Source organism: Carex rostrata, chromosome 32, assembly GCF_964058835.1.
Source record: "Carex rostrata chromosome 32, lpCarRost1.2, whole genome shotgun sequence".
In the NCBI taxonomy this organism is placed as follows: domain Eukaryota; kingdom Viridiplantae; phylum Streptophyta; class Magnoliopsida; order Poales; family Cyperaceae; genus Carex; species Carex rostrata.
Window position 1 is genome coordinate 4,762,906 of NC_135949.1, and position 15,943 is coordinate 4,778,848.

Sequence of the window (15,943 nt, forward strand, 5' to 3'; positions counted from 1 at the left end):
AAAAACAAACTGGATGTGATCCTATTGTCCTACAACTCTTTAACCTGTTGCTCTTGTTAAGTGATCTACATGCATCGTTTAATGAAAAGTATTTCAGTACCTTGTTGACAGAACTGTTTCAGAGGCACTTCTGTCTACAAAAAAGAACGTTGTTAGAGACATTTACATATCAGCAGCAATCGCTAAACAATTATTAATCCCACATTCCCAAAGAAGACAATTTTGCTTATGTTTGTTTCTCCTTTTACAATTCCAAAATGAATTCTCCCAAGAAGTAGAAACAATGATACGTTCAAGAAAACCATAATTATACCAAAAAGAATGAAAAGAAAGAAACCAAAGTTATACATCCCTTTTCTTTTTCAAAAAGACTAGATTACAATAATGTAATATTTGCAAACAAATACTATATACAAACAATACTTTGCTATAGAGAAGTCCCTCCTGGCAAAGAACCCATAAGAATAATTGGGCTCTTATTTTTAGGTTTCCAAATTTTATCAGGCATTGCCTTTGAAATTATATCAGAAAAAAATCCAGATGTAGGATTAGAACTAGAAAGCGAGAGTCTGTTTAGTAATCCATCAGACTGACGAGCTGGGCCCGCTGTCCTGTTATTGTCAGAGACAACAGCCTTTTTGCAAGAACAACCCTCAAGCATCATGAAGCAATTGGCATGGTAGATGGACCCACATAAAGAACATTTCTCTGCTTCTGTTTCCTGTTTAATTATAATTTAACAAAGGAGAATAGGCAGTTAGAATAAGGGAAAGTTTCAAAGCTGTCCCAGCAAAAGATAAAATATGATGCACAATTGCACCTCTCTAAACATAGAAATAACAAATGTGTCCCTAATTTATTTAGACCCATATTGTATGTCATTTGACTGCATTTGTAAAGAGAAGGTAAAAAAAAAATTTAAGGAAAAATAAGGGGCATTCACAAGTTTATTTTTTCCTTATTAAACTTGCAGGATATATATATTTTTTTACATTCTGTACAGGCGAAGTGCCTTGTGTTGTAAGTGAGAAGGGCTCTCTTCTTTTTTATTATTGTTGGTCAAAATTGAGATATGCTCTTATACTTGATAAAATAAACAACCCCTTGTCTATCAGGAGCTATTACTAGGTTTTATTCGAAGCTTATATTCTGGTATGGCCATCCAGTTAAGGGAGTCTGGTAACACTGTACCATTACTTTGCATTATTTTGGTAGGTATCATTCATAAGATAAACATAAAAAATGTGCATGTGCCCGTGTCTGTGTCTTGGGAAGAGAGAGAGAGAGAGAGAAAAGGGGAGAAGGGGGGAGACCTGGAAAGGGAAAATAAGAGAGAAGGGGTCGTGACAAGAACTTCTAGCTGCACAAGGTACCCCTGCATCATAGCATACCAGACACTGTTGTGTGATGTGCTCTTCTATCTTTTTGTGTAATCTCTCGACCATCACAGGAAAGCCAGCAAACACCCCCTTGGAGAGGTCCACAAGGTCTCTTAGGGCAAAAAAGTCATTGCACTCTAGCAAATACCTACGCGCCCGAAGGCCCTTCTCCACCGAATTTCTAAAGGGGCACGTGATGTATGGAAGCATGGCTGCTATCTTCTTGCGCAAACCCATTATATGAAGCAATGCCGGCACTTTTGAAAATAAAAAAGGATTAACTGCACTAACACACAGCATTGGCTGATCGTTGATCGATTCTAGGTATGCCTTTGCCAATTGAGAAACCGGGTACAGGGTGAAATCCCACCCATGCAGGACCCGACCCAGTATGACTGCAGTATCATTCACATGGCAGACGGCACAGAACAACTGTCCGGTGTATTCGCATAACCTAAAATTTTGGCTCCACCCGACTGTTTGTGCCAGCCCCTTGAGAAATGTGCTCTCTAAGTTCAACGGCTGGCGGCAGCCCGCACAGGTGTAGTGTTGCAACTCCAGCAGCTGCCTGACTGACTTGTGGGCCCGCACCTCCACCACAAGAGATATTTTTTTCCCCATTGAGCTAGATGGAATGAGGTTTTTTCTTGGTGAATTGGAAGGAATTAGGGAGGAAGTCAGAGTTTTACCTGGGGATAAAAAGGTGAGGAGCGGAGTGGGGGTCCCAAAAGGGTAATTTGAGGTTATAACAGAACCTAGGCATTCTTGTAAAAGAACACTTCTATCAGCTATTACTGTTGGAGATGAGTTACCAAACACCTTTTTCGACTCATTCTCTACATGGGACCATGGTAGAGGGAGAGTTAAGCCGTGTGCAGTAAAGAGTGCTTTTAACTGCCGGTAAAGTGTATAGAAGTCACGATACCGTCTCTCTACTTGCCAGAAGTTTGAACCACTCCGTACCTTGAATATATATACAGTATATTCCTTAACGCCAACAAGTCTTTCGCCAAAAGATACATCTCCTTTCTTTTGTTTTGCACCTATGAGCTCAACTGAGTCGATACTCCTAGGGTTTCTTCCAATAAGGTATGAATCATCGGTACCAGAAGTGGAGGCGGAGCTCCCTCCTCGGGAGTGGTGAACCAACAGGGAGGTTGCATAAGCATTGTATTGGTTGTCAGTATTTGATCTAGGTGAGTGAGATTCTGAGTCAAGCAAGATTTCTTCCATCTCTAGGACCATGTCATCCAATGAATTGTCGGTACCACCATTCTTGTTAACCTTCCATAAGGATTATGAAATATTAGACTTTTCAAATATTTAAAAGCAAACAAAGTATAGTACAAGGCTTTATGCAAAGTACCACTTATCAAGGACAAGAGGTGGATCCGGGGTGGTGACTGGACCTAACATATTGCCTTCTCTTTCCATCCCTTTGTGTCATTTCTCCCAAAGAGCCCGTATATTTGCTTCGAAATCCAACCTTTAATTTATTTATTTTTGGTGCCCATACTTTCTAGATGTGAACCTATCCTATAGATTTGGGGCACAAATGAGGATCTAAACAATGGGTCTCAATTAGAACTTTTATCTAACAGACAGGAAATCATTAAATTAAATTATCCGTTCTTGTAAAGATAACAAATACCTGATCAATTCCTTTTAATTCGATCTCAGATTCTGTATTTTTACCACCAGTTGTAGTGATAGAGGGTCCGTTCTCAATCTCCTTCCCTTCAAATTTTCCATTCAGAGGTCCTAAACCCTCAGATACTTTCATCCCCTCCTCTTTCTTCTTTATATTTTCACAAGAACTATTACCATTACTTTCGTTCTCTTTAGCGAGAGCAAGCTGATTCCCTTCTTCAGCATTGAACCCCGAATTGCCACCAGAACTCCCTGACTGAGGATGCTCTGCAGAATACACGGCATCTTTTCCCTTAATGTCTGACAACTGCGCTCGTTCCTGATTCACTTCTCCCTCACTGCACCCAGGCTCAGCACCAGAAAGCGAACTTTGTTCTTTGGAGTGTGTGGACTCCATTTCAAAGAGATAAACCGGTGCAGATTCACCTCCCCCATCTCCTTTCTCCAGCATGAACTCATCCCAATCATCCGATCCAAAAGCAACTGAAGAATCCATCAGAATCGAGCTCCTCCTCTGACTTCCCCTTTCAACACCAGAACTCTGATTCTGATTCTGATTATGGTTACTGTTCTGGCTGTGATAGAATCCGTTCATTCCATGCAAAGACCTGGGGCTGTCATCATCCGACTGTGCCTCGTGATCCGTGCAAATTTCGCCCGAGATTGAGATTGAATCCTCGCCATTAGAAGGGTGGAGAACAGGAGAGGGACGATTTGAATTGGAAAGGGAGAGGGAAGGGAAGGTATCATCGAAGAAATCAGCGGCGTGGTAACCCGTAGAGCTGGAGAAACTGGACCGCTCCAGTACTGAGTTGGCGCTGCAGTATCGCTCCAGATCGGAACCAGCGTCATCGCACGAGTACGATGTATCCGAAGCGGAAGGAGAAGATGCTGAGGAGGGATACTCTCCATTATCCTCCATAGACAACATCTAGAGCTTGAACTGCCCTCCGTTTCTCTGCCTCTGTCAATAGGGAGAGCGCGAGTGTTATGTGAAGAATTGTCGAGCAGATCGATTGAGGAGGAGACAGAATCTCCTTTTGTTCAACTGGATCCGAATCCTCCCAGGTACCTGACTCAACACAATTGAAACGGACGGTTCAGATTTACTCTCAGCCGGTCGGGATTCGGAATGACAGAGGGAGCAGGATTATTTGTGCTTTGAGATACGTGCCAATATATTTTCGAACCGTCCGATTCAATTCTACTCAGTCAGGTAACCTGAGGGGATACGAATTCTTGTTCAACTTTCATCTCTTTATTCTACGGGGAATTTTACGCCACTGCACAGCGGTAACAAATTGTGTTGGGTCGGGACTCGGAAATCACATCATCTGATGTAACCCAAAATTTTAGTTTAGTTCCGGACCGTCCTCTGCTATGGAATATGAAAGCGCCGTGTATTTCACCTCGAACCAGATTGATCCAGGTTCTGATCGGACGGTGAGGGTTCAAACTCAAAATTTGAGTTATCTCAGAGCATCAGGACTCCTGAACTCGGGGGAAAAGATTTTAACAGAGCTGTTTTATCTTGGTGCAGTGCACGGACAATCGAATCAGAAGCTTTGGATAAGGTTCGTGCGCTTCAGGAAACCAAAAGTTCTCTGTCATAAATTTTACCCGGACTGACTCAGGAGTCAGGACTCAGGACAAACGAATTGGTTCGGTGGTTTTTTCTGGTTCAGGTCCTCTTCAGTTGTTAGATGTTTGTTGGATGGTCCTGGTTAGATCTCCCCCGTTTAATTAATATCAGACGGTGACAGCAGTGTCAAACGGAAGAGTACTCATGCATCCGCCCACACTAAGTTACGACTTACGAGCATAGTGACAAGATACTCGAATTATATCTGTTTAATTCTTTTTTGAGGTGATGCCGAACCGAACACCGAATTATTCGGTTGACCGAACTTTGACCGAATTAAACCCGAATAATTCCCGAATTTTACGAACTTTTTCCGAATTTTACGAATTATTCACGATTTTTTTCCGAATTTTTCCAAGAACAATTTTTTTATTTTTTTTGTTTTTTTGCTCCCTTGTAGGACTGAGATTTCTGATCCGAATAATTCCGAATAATTTCCGAATTATACCCGAATTATTTCCGAATCACGAATTTTTGATCTCGCCGAATCGAATCCGAATAATTCATTTGTCACTATGCTTATGAGAGCATTAGGTTGAACCCGATCTTAGTTTACTTATCTTGTTTGAACTGTTAAGGAATCATAACTTATGCACTAGAATTGTTACAAAAAGGAACAGGATAAGGAAGGAATAGAGAAATAATGATAAAAGAAAATGGGATGTACTTTTAAAATGGTAAAAATTATATCTAAAGAAAAAAAATACAGTACAGAGTAGAGTCTATTTTATAAATGTCGTGTGGTCACAGACACACTAATATACTGACTATCTTTTCAAATTTAATCACAGCATGATACATATAAATTTGACAGAGTTATTGCACAAAACGGTACATGATTCAAATTACTTACGGCGTAATTAGTCACGGCACAACACATTTAAAACTTAGAATTAGAATAGACGGATAACTTTTTAAGGTGTAGAATTTAATTTAGAAAAATCCAACGTGATAATCTTGAAAATTGTAGTGATTAAAGTTCAAAATTTAAATTGGATATTTTGGAATGATCTATATAGGCATAGCCTTCATTCCAATGGTATTTTCGAGCCAATCATAAGATCCTGCTTTTCTGATTCAAACCGTCTGATTTAATATGAACGCACTAGATTTATCTCCTAGCATCATCAACCCTAGATGACGTTGACACGTCGACCTAACACTTCCAATTTCGATCAGACAGTTTGAATTGAAAAAAAAAAGTACAAATTTATCTGAGAATAATAACATATACGGATTTATAGTGCATACATCATGTATCCATAATAATGAAATTCCATGGATGCTTTACTAGTAATTGAAGAGTCCGGCTAGTATGACATCGGTGTCACATGACACTAACTTCAAAATTGATTAAGTAGACTTCAAACAACTAATTCAAACCGTTCAAACCAATTTACTTTATAAGTGATGCGTTTACATGCAAATTTTTTATATTTTCAATTTATTTTAGTATCAAATCAAGCGGTAAAAATGTTAAAAAAATTAATGTATTAAAATTAGCTTAAAACCCCACATATTTGACTGTTTGACTTGATACCAAATAAATTCAAAAAGTTATAAATTTTACATATAAACACAACTAATGAAGTAGATTGGTTTAAACAATTTGGATTCACCGTTTGAAGTCGATTCGATAGGTTTTGGAGTTGGTGTTATATAGATTGAAATGACATTGATATTATACTAACTAGACTCGTAATTGAATTATGTGGACCTTTCAATAACATAATTTAATGAATTTAATTTAAAATAAAATAAATTTTGGTACACAAACTAATCAGATAACAAAAGAGAGTTTTGGGACAGAATAAATGCTTCTACTGCAAAAAAATAAATGTATTGTTGTTATACATAATTTTACAATTTACATATTGCCATTTACAAGTGTTCTAAGCAGAATAGCACAAGATAGAAGGTACAAGCACAAAAAAAGCACAGGTAACTTGATGTTATACAACATTAAACAGCGTATGTTGCCTTTAAATAGTCAATTATCTCTGCACTCTCAAACATTTTTATTCCTGTATTTGGATCTTCTAAGAAAGGCGCCTACACAATAAAAATATATAATATTATAATTAACATATACATTTAGAGTGTTTCACATTAATACATGTGTAGGAGTTTTGATGATATCTTGATTCAAATAATAACCCACTGACACAACTTTCTTTCGTGGTCAATGATCCTTAAACAAGTCATTAAATGTATACCCGGATAAAACGGGTTTTTATTCTAGTAAAAGTGCATACCAGTGGTAATTCGAAAATGTTTCTTTTCACCGAAAAGGACAAAAAGATGGTGATTTTGAAAATGTTTCATGAATCATGCAAATAAGATGGTGATTTTGAAAACAACCAACCTGAAAACGGCCAACTTTCTCATACAAAATTTGCCTTTTGGGGCTACCTCTAGGAGTGCTGCAAATGGTACATTTTGTCAGATAAAATAAAGTTTTTTAAAAAAAAGTAACATTCTGTGAACTGATTATAATACCATGCATGCCGTTGCAAAGTGAATTATCTCATGTAAAACTCAAATATACTGCAAATCCCACCTTCCTCAAATGAATTTTTTTTTTTTTAAATTCACCTAAACTATCCAATAAAAGGGGGGGGGGGGTGTTAGTTCAATCTTTTTTCGTCTTTTGGGAAGGGAAAGGTACCAAAACTATTTAATTCATGTTTTCTAACATAAATAAGACGTCCGTAGTACTTATTCCAAAAAAAAAACTTCCCCTTAAACACCGGTGAATTTTTCATCGGTGCATGCATGAATATCATTCTATAAAAGCAAAAATGGAAAACCTACCTATGTAGCAAATGAGGTAGCTCTAACTCAACAAGCACTTCTCTTACAATCTTGCAGAAAGGAGAAGCCTTCAAAATTCATACACACATTTGTTACTTTTTAATTCACATCGTACAAAATTATACACAAAAATAAACAATTAATAATTATAGCTTACCTCATATGCCCACAATTCAAGAGGTAAAGGAGGAAGTTTTGATGGTGTGTATGAACCTCCCTACACAAAAATAACAAATTGTTTGCTAGTTTATAAGGCTAATAATGATACCACGATTTGTAATTTAAGTACCATTTTTTAATAAAAAGCTGAGTTTTAGATTTCTTACCCTTCCCTTGCGGCCAATCATAGCAAAGCCTGCTGTCAGAGTCTAAAGAAATTTATAAAAATATATTAGCTCAACCAACAAAAATTAGTTAGTTCTTGGTTGACATTTAAAAAATAATAATAATAACGAAGCAAGAGTAATTAAGAGCATACTGTGAAAAGTCCAAGTGATAACATCAGAGGAACTGTTCCATCGCCTATCCAAAAAGAAGCCATTTGGAAAAAAAATGTTTTCAGCAAAGATAAAATATAGTCTGAATATACATATCTAAAAGGGCTTTAAAGAAAGGGCACCATATTTATTAGCCAGGTATTTTATTATGTCATCTGACTCATACATCGCTACACCTGTATTTGGGTCTACCTACAAAGAAACATATCCACAATTAGTGTATAAGTACATCTAATTCAACCTAGGAATTTATCAAAAGTAAACAAATTGCATGACAAACCATGTAAGGGAATTGCTTCTTGCCACCCATTTGTATAGCTTTGGGGCGAAAATTCGGGCCATTTTTTGGGCATGGATAGAATAATACATCCAAATCCAAGACGGTTGTCATTTCTCTTACCTGCAAATTATAAGCAATTAGCTATTTTAAGACCAGTAATGAAAAATGATTTAATAAATTTTCATAAAGTAGTATAAAATAAAAATTACCTTACGACAAAAAGGACAGCTGGTGTTTGTCCCGCATTGGAATTTTTTGTATTAAAAAGGAAGAAAAAAAAAAAAAAAAAAAGGTTGGATGAGTTGAAAATAAACTCCAAAATAAAAATTACTGAATAGTCAATAACTTGTGAGTATTGCGAACTACCAAAAGAGATTAAAAGAAAAACCTCTCAAATTCATAAATCTCAATTGGCTTCTCTGGCCGTGGACCTAATTTGGATGTCTCTTTCAGCTTTATACCTAATTTTATAAATACAGATTATTTAATTATTTTCACTTTACTAGTTACTACAGATAGTTAAAACATCACAAGTTTTCTTGACTTACATTTTACACTGATAAAACCCAGTCTGGTACTGATGCATACCTATGCTAGCAATTCGGAAATTTGGACAGAATTTACAGAAACTGATACTGGTATATCCATACAACACTATAATCAGCATGCATATACACAAGGTAATATATAATAAATCCAGAATTCCTTGTAAAGTAGAAATTACCAGCAATACTCATAGCATACTGAGTTGAAGGGATTTCATCTTGCGAAACAAACGACACCGAATATCTATGACAGCAAAACAAAATTCAGAGATTTTATAAAAGTAGCCCCTCAAAAAGTAAAAAAATCGCATAAACAGCAAGCTAACAGCTTACCCGAGAACAAATGCACCAGTACCGAGTCGGAAAGGTAGCGCTAGCGATGCACCGATGATATCCAGGAGCTTATCGGGTCGAACCGAGAACCGCTTTGGTTCAGGCGGTTTGAATTCGGGAGGGGGAGTAATTGATGTAGTCGTACCCTTACCAGTCTCTTGAACACTGCACCTGACGACGCTGTATCGGAGATTTGGTTTTGGCCTTGCACTGGAGAGGACTGGAGAGCGAGATAGGGGACCTGCGTGCGAGCTCAGCACCGCAGCCATCCAGTTGTCGTTTTTCTCTCCGGTGTTTAGAACTGGATTGACAGTGAAGAGAGGAGACTGGTTGATAGTAGAGCGACGATGTTGCGAAATCGGTCGTCGGTTTGACGGTTAAATCCCCTCCGTTTTTGAAAACTGGAGAAGTCCGGCATTATAATGTTTTCAATTTTTTTGTTCCTTTGCATTAAAAGCCAGGAAACAATCAGTTGAACTAGGATTGTTTTGCCAGCGGAAAAAGAATGTGTTGATTGCTTTGTTGGACATACATACTGTATATTAAAATTCTAATCAAGTAGTTGGCAACAAATTGTGATTCTGAAATTTATATAAATTTTAGATTTTTTTTTTAAATATATATTTTTTTAATGAAAAGATCGGGAGTCAACCAATCCAACATTCTTTTCAAACTCATGTTATTATAAACAAAACAAAAAATCTATCCAGATTTCGAACTCATGATTATATGACATGTTCATTGATAAATATTATAAAAAAATATTATTTAGAGTAATAAAATGTGAATTATCTCAATTTATGTTTATTGGTTGAATTTTTTAATCATCTAAATTTTGAAGAAAAAATTGAACTTCTCTTTCTTTTTCTACACATTAAATTATTATGAAAAATGGTTAGTTTGGTCCCCATATATTAATAACTGAATATTTATTGTTTAATGACACAGTTAGTGGTCCAAAAAATTGTTAATGTGGTATTGGTGAGAGACTAGGAGGTTCAACTCTATATAAAGAGTATAGATTTCTTTTATCCAAAATTATAATTTATCAAGATATATATCATAAAGAAACCTTCCTAAAATCCCAAGAACACGAATGCACAGAAACTTCTTCGGCTCTGAAAACAAATAGATAGTTTTCTTATCAAAATTTATATATCATGAAGATTAATAATATCCAGAAAATCTTTCTAAAATTCTGAGGGCGAGAATGTGTTGAGATTTTTTTTTTTTCCAGCTATGTCGAACTGCTTTCCACCAGGTCACCAGGGAATAAAATTGTGCAGCTTGTGTCTAGCGTCAATGGTAAATTACAATGAAGAGGTCGAACGAGCTTTTGTTTTAGCTTACCAATTTGGGGAAAAAATCGGAATGGAATACGACCTTGTTATTCTAATAATGACAGCAGTTGAAATTTTTTCATGCGCAAATTTCAACGAAGACACTTCTTCATGCACGAATCTCAACAAAGTTGAACGGAATTACAGCCGATTTGTTTCCACCAATTTGATGCCAACCTCATCCAGAATGGGTTTATTTCATGAAGAATTTGTGCCTATTCAACTCCATTTTGTGTTCTAATGTATGATGGCTACATCATGAGAAATAAGTGAGAAATGTTCATTTTGAGACAATGTTCCTTCCAAATAACGCATTTATATCATATATAACCACCAAATGTAGAAATTAAGATGGCATTCTGAGTGTAAAAATAAAAAATAAAAGCAAACGAGAGGCAAATGTCAAGTATCATACCAAAGCTATCTTCAGAAAGTATAATATACACCAACATAACACAGCTTTACTTAAAATAAATCACCAACATACAGTAAAACAAAATGGTAGAGAGAACATTTTTGTTGTTTCTTTCAATTTCCTTTTTTTAACAACAGCCGGAATTAGAGTAATCAGTTTCTGGGGCCTTCTGCTTGAAGATGTTCTTTTTTGCCCCCGCGGATGCATCTGATAATAGGCTTGGTGTGTCCAATATCTGGCAGGAACAGACAGAAAACATTTTTAAAATTCCAATTATACAAGGGAATAATCATCCAATAAAGAAAGATACCAATTGTGCAGATACCCCCAGTCGTATCAGTTACCGCAAATTCCAAGTGGTGTCATTTTCATTTTCAGAATAAGGGATTCACTGAAATGAGTTATTTTCGAGTTTTTAACTGAAAGATATCATATTAATATAGTATGTCCCAATGTCTATCCCTTGTTTTCAAACACATGAAAGGCACATAATGCTACAAATAGGAACATTACAGTAAAATTTGTGGACCCCAATATTTGATACTCAAAAACCATTTGAGTAAATTTTAATTGACATTTTTATGGAATGACAAGCAAAGTGATTTCTTCAGTTAAACAACAAGTGGACAGTGCACTACACAAAGGGTACTTAGAGAGCCTCCATGAATTTATGATTCAGTCCTCAGAGCTTTAAAAGTCCCTTTCGGTTTTTGAATGCTGCAATTTGTGCCATTTTACATCCTTTAGACTTTCAAGTCATATAACTGGAACAAAATTCAACATCAACAAATTGTGTGGAGCAAGGAACAAATTTTCTGTACCCTCTTACTACATTATCACATGTTCCTCTCTCAATTTTCATTTTGTATCAACTGACAGCTGTCAAATCAAAATTTGTCTTATACTGAATCATGACTTCTAAGCGGAATGAGATATTTTGATACCATTTGTCAAGAAAGTATATGACAAATTAGCAATTTGGATTTGCTATCTAGACAAATGGATTTCTGACCCTAGTTAGAGATGATGTGTAATGACCCTACCTTTACAACGCACCAAAATACTCTACAATATTTAAGGATACTAATCATCTATGTATCTTTTCTTTCTTTATAAATAAAGTGATCCAAAAGAGAATTTTGTGACTCTAGAGAACTTTTAAAAAAGAATTGCTTTCAGGACTGGTTATGTTATAATTTAAACTGTAGTTAGAACATTAGAGTTTGTTACCTTCAAAACAAGTTCCTCAAAGCATTGCTCGACATTAACTCTGGTTTTGGCACTGCACTCAAGGAACAAGCACCCATATTCTCTTGCAAAATCGATGCCTTCTTTTTTTGTAACTGCTCTTTCACTTTCCTTCAATTTTTCATCAAATGTTCACCATCAATTGCATGATTTGAGTAACTTTGCTTTCACAATTGGGACAAAACTTCCAATCAGATGAGAACAATTAAATTACCTTATCAACTTTGTTGCCTACAAGCATCTTAATGCAGTCTTGGTTGGTCGAGTAGAGGTCAATTTCCTTGGCCCATATGTCCGATAGATTGGTGAATGTATCTCTTCTTGTCACATCATACACTATAACATTATATTACATCATCATCATGAGAAATTTTAATATGAATAATATATGAATGGTCAGGTTGCATTAAACAAATGGATGACCTACTTCCTATCTAACCTTTATTATTTATTTCTAAATTTAAACTTCCTAAATGGCTTGATATTTACCCAAGAAGAAAATTATTAATATCTTCAAAATGTAACTTAGTAGTTGGCATAGCCTGTATTCTATGTCATACTCCATCATCTATGATAATGCACAGCATGTCAGGGCATAGTAAGTGTAAATTTGATCAGCTTATTATATTATATTACATATTGATACCATAATATTATATTATAAGAAAAGAAAAGAATAACATACCCATGATGATGCCTTGTGCTCCTCTATAGTATGAACTTGTCAGCGTTCTAAACCTCTCCTGTCCAGCTGCAACAATCATTGTATTTAATTAACTTTCAAAAACACAAATAAAAATTTGGAAATAAAGATTTAACTGTTGCAGAAATTACATGTTTGACATTGAATGATATACCAGTGTCCCAAATTGCAAGCTTGAGATTCTTCCCTCCCATGGTAACCATTTTAACCTTGAAATCCACACCTGAACCAATTAAAAAGATATGTTGTCAAGGTAATAATAACTTTTAACCCCAATACCTATTTGAAGAAGTGTAATAAAATTTGGAATTTAGGTACTATTGCCAAATACAATTCGGATTCAGAAACATATAGTACAGCATTTTCATTCACATTTTCAGTGAGTCAATTGCAACATTACAAATTACAGCAATATTTTCATCGTCTGGAAAATACCATACCTCGATTGCTGCTAAATAATGAGAATTTGGAATAGAACTGCTTTTTACATCCCAAAAGCTGCTCGAATCAACGAATTACAAAATCGCAGCTATGTATATTTCCAGTACATATAATCATATAACATCACAATGAACACCAAATTCCACTTCCAATTATAATTTCCGTCCTAGGTTCCCAGCAATCAATAATCTACACATAAAATCATCATTTCCCCAACCAAAAGAGAAAAAATAAATAAAAATATCAATATACCAATTGTCGGAGATAGATCGTCGAACGAATCAGAGGTGAATCGTAGCAAGAGACTACTCTTCCCGACGCCAGAATCGCCGATCAAGAGCAGCTTGAACAAATAATCGAAATCCGGCTGGCTAGACGAGCCCGAATCCATCTGTACCAAGTAATTGGATCCAAATGGCTACCACCTGGAGGTTTTGAGGGAAAGATGAGATGAGATCTAGGGTTTCGTTTTTCTTGGCAGGAGAGCAAAAGAAAGACAAAAAAGATCGGGGTGAGAGAAGAAGCACGAAAGGTCCTAGAGCTTCTTATTATTATTATATATTATATAGTTCTGTAGATTTTCAGTTTTAAAGTTAATAACATGTATGCATTTATTAATTGAGACAGGATTAATGCTAAGTAGGTATTTTTTAAAGAGAAATAATGAGTTAAGCTACTGTAACATCGCTATCATATGACATTAATTTCAAAATTGATTGAATAGACTTCAAATAATTAATCTAAACTGTTCAAATCGATTTACTGTATTAGTGATGCGTTTAGATATAATTTTTTGTATTTTCGAGTTATTTTAGTATCAAATTAAGTGATAAAAATGTTGTAAAATAAATGTATTAAAATTAATTTAAAAACTCATATATTTGACCGGTTGACTTGATACTAAAAAAATTTGAAAAATAATAAATTTTGATGTAAACACACAACTAATTAAGTAGATCGGTTTGAACAATTTAAATTCACCGTTTGAAATCGATTCGATAAATTTTGAAGTTGGTGTTATATAGATTGAAATGACACTGATGTCACTCTTAATGTTGAGTAGATATTTATTAAAGAGCAATAAGCTCTTTGTATAGCCTTAAAATTGCACCAAAATTAAATCACGAGAATTAAATGTTAAAATGAATGTAATATCTATCTTGAGTAAAGTAAAGTTAGTTTAATGAGAATAATTTTAAAATTTATAACATTGGTTTCAAAAGACCAATTTAAACAAATTTGAATTGATATGTTTCATCAGTGATGCATGTATATATAGAAATATTTTAATTCATTTAGTACAAGTTATAAAAAAAAAAAGATAACTTATAAGCATTTATTTATTTATTTTACTTTTTGACTTTGTATTAAATGAATTTATAAATTATACACATTACTCGTAGAATAAATCAGTTACAACAGTTTTAATATATTATTTCAAACCAATTTAATAAATTTTAAAGTTATACTCACCAAACTCTCTTATTAAACATAATAGATGCTAGCTTTATTCATCGGACTAATTAAGTATTTTAACCTCACTTCGAACAAATCCCCTAAAGTAACTCAAATATTGAATGTAAATGTGGATGGTCTGATGATCATCTTTGACACAAAATATATATTAAAGGAGTTCCCATGAATTTTTAAATTAGGTTGGATTTGACCGGATTTTGATCAAACGGTCTGAATCCAAACTCAAAATTTGAGTTATTTTCGATCCGGTCCTACGGACAAAAAGACAATACAACCGCATCTGAATTGAATTCAAATCCAGTGAAGTAACCCGATCTTTGGGTTTTAAATCGGAACCATCCGATTCGAATCCGAGATGATCTATCCGAATTGGAGCGCACATATCCCGAGACATGAATTCGAATCCCAAAGCAATTTCAATCGACGAATTCAAATCGAACGGTCTCAATCCAAAACCCAAAGATTGGATTACTTTAGGAGATCCGGACCCACCTGAATTCGCATCCTCTGAGATAACTCATATTTTGCGTGACTTTTTGGAAAATCTCAACCGTTGTAATACATTCTACACGAATCTCAAAGCTCAAATAATGTTGGGCCCCTACGTCACCTCTGAATAGGCACCAGACACGTTGGTCACGCAAAATATGAGATATCTCAGAGGATACGCACTCGCCGCACCTCACCAAAAGAAAAAAAATACATATTTTTTTTATTTTAACATTGATTATTTGATGCATAAAAAGTCCTCATGTATTTATAAATAACTTTTTGATAAAATTCATGTATTATTAAATATTTTTTATATTTAAAGGATCTAAAATAGTAAAAAAAAAAAAAAAAGAATTATGCGGACGTAATCACGTAAAACTACAGAAAATGCTTGTGTAGTTGTGTGTATCCATTTTTTTTTTAAATTCGCATATTATAAAAGGCAAAACAAATTATATCTTAACGTTTGATAATCATATCACATTGCTTTATTTGATAATTGATACTGAACAGGGTCCCTAAACTATGATGCACACACAAACCCATTGTGTTTTCTAATTCGCAGATTTCATAATCAAAATAAAATATCTTACTAAATTTATGATATTAATTCATATAAAATATTTATATGATTAAATTAACATGTTTCACCGAGAAGCATGACCAACCGGTTTTCATAAATTTAATA

General features: G+C 35.0%; 4 protein-coding genes across 4 annotated transcripts in view; all 4 read right to left on the bottom strand.

Annotated features, from left to right (window-relative positions):
- LOC144548134 (uncharacterized) overlaps window positions 1–15,943 on the bottom strand; it is an 84,875-nt gene that overhangs the window by 65,291 nt on the left and 3,641 nt on the right. The gene's annotated exons all lie outside the window — the stretch shown is intronic.
- Window positions 323–4,079, bottom strand: LOC144547904 (Phox (PX) domain-containing protein). The gene is made up of 3 exons (XM_078296583.1): window positions 3,031–4,079; window positions 1,314–2,663; window positions 323–721 (listed from the first exon to the last, which is right to left on the bottom strand). The coding sequence occupies exons 1-3, from the start codon at window positions 3,958–3,960 to the stop codon at window positions 428–430; spliced, it is 2,574 nt and encodes an 857-aa protein (XP_078152709.1). The 5' UTR covers window positions 3,961–4,079; the 3' UTR covers window positions 323–427.
- Window positions 6,483–9,496, bottom strand: LOC144547952 (Thioredoxin family protein). The gene is made up of 12 exons (XM_078296640.1): window positions 9,141–9,496; window positions 8,987–9,051; window positions 8,651–8,723; window positions 8,472–8,490; window positions 8,263–8,382; window positions 8,105–8,174; window positions 7,964–8,007; window positions 7,812–7,853; window positions 7,643–7,702; window positions 7,486–7,553; window positions 7,037–7,094; window positions 6,483–6,723 (listed from the first exon to the last, which is right to left on the bottom strand). Exons 1-12 carry the CDS (start codon window positions 9,407–9,409, stop codon window positions 6,634–6,636), a joined length of 978 nt encoding a protein of 325 aa, XP_078152766.1. The 5' UTR covers window positions 9,410–9,496; the 3' UTR covers window positions 6,483–6,633.
- On the bottom strand, window positions 10,881–13,852 carry RAB18 (RAB GTPASE HOMOLOG B18). Its single transcript, XM_078296641.1, has 6 exons — window positions 13,540–13,852; window positions 13,001–13,069; window positions 12,829–12,894; window positions 12,358–12,479; window positions 12,126–12,254; window positions 10,881–11,130 (listed from the first exon to the last, which is right to left on the bottom strand). The coding sequence occupies exons 1-6, from the start codon at window positions 13,676–13,678 to the stop codon at window positions 11,023–11,025; spliced, it is 633 nt and encodes a 210-aa protein (XP_078152767.1). The 5' UTR covers window positions 13,679–13,852; the 3' UTR covers window positions 10,881–11,022.

Bases quoted from the DNA above. Each gene is read 5' to 3' on its own strand.
- LOC144547904 (XM_078296583.1), bottom strand. From the start codon at position 3,960: ATGTTGTCTATGGAGGATAATGGAGAGTATCCCTCCTCAGCATCTTCT. The intron at 2,664-3,030 runs GTATTTGTTATC...TCCTTATGGAAG, and splicing joins AATTAAAAGGAATTGATCAG to GTTAACAAGAATGGTGGTAC. The intron at 722-1,313 runs GTCTCCCCCCTT...ATAATTAAACAG, and splicing joins CTCTTATTTTCCCTTTCCAG to GAAACAGAAGCAGAGAAATG.
- LOC144547952 (XM_078296640.1), bottom strand. From the start codon at position 9,409: ATGGCTGCGGTGCTGAGCTCGCACGCAGGTCCCCTATCTCGCTCTCCA. The intron at 8,175-8,262 runs GTTTGTCATGCA...GTTTCTTTGTAG, and splicing joins AGAAGCAATTCCCTTACATG to GTAGACCCAAATACAGGTGT. The intron at 7,854-7,963 runs GTATGCTCTTAA...AAATTTCTTTAG, and splicing joins TATCACTTGGACTTTTCACA to ACTCTGACAGCAGGCTTTGC.
- RAB18 (XM_078296641.1), bottom strand. From the start codon at position 13,678: ATGGATTCGGGCTCGTCTAGCCAGCCGGATTTCGATTATTTGTTCAAG. The intron at 13,070-13,539 runs GTATATTGATAT...TAATTGGTTCAG, and splicing joins CGATCTATCTCCGACAATTG to GTGTGGATTTCAAGGTTAAA. The intron at 12,255-12,357 runs GTAATTTAATTG...GAAAAATTGAAG, and splicing joins TAGGCAACAAAGTTGATAAG to GAAAGTGAAAGAGCAGTTAC.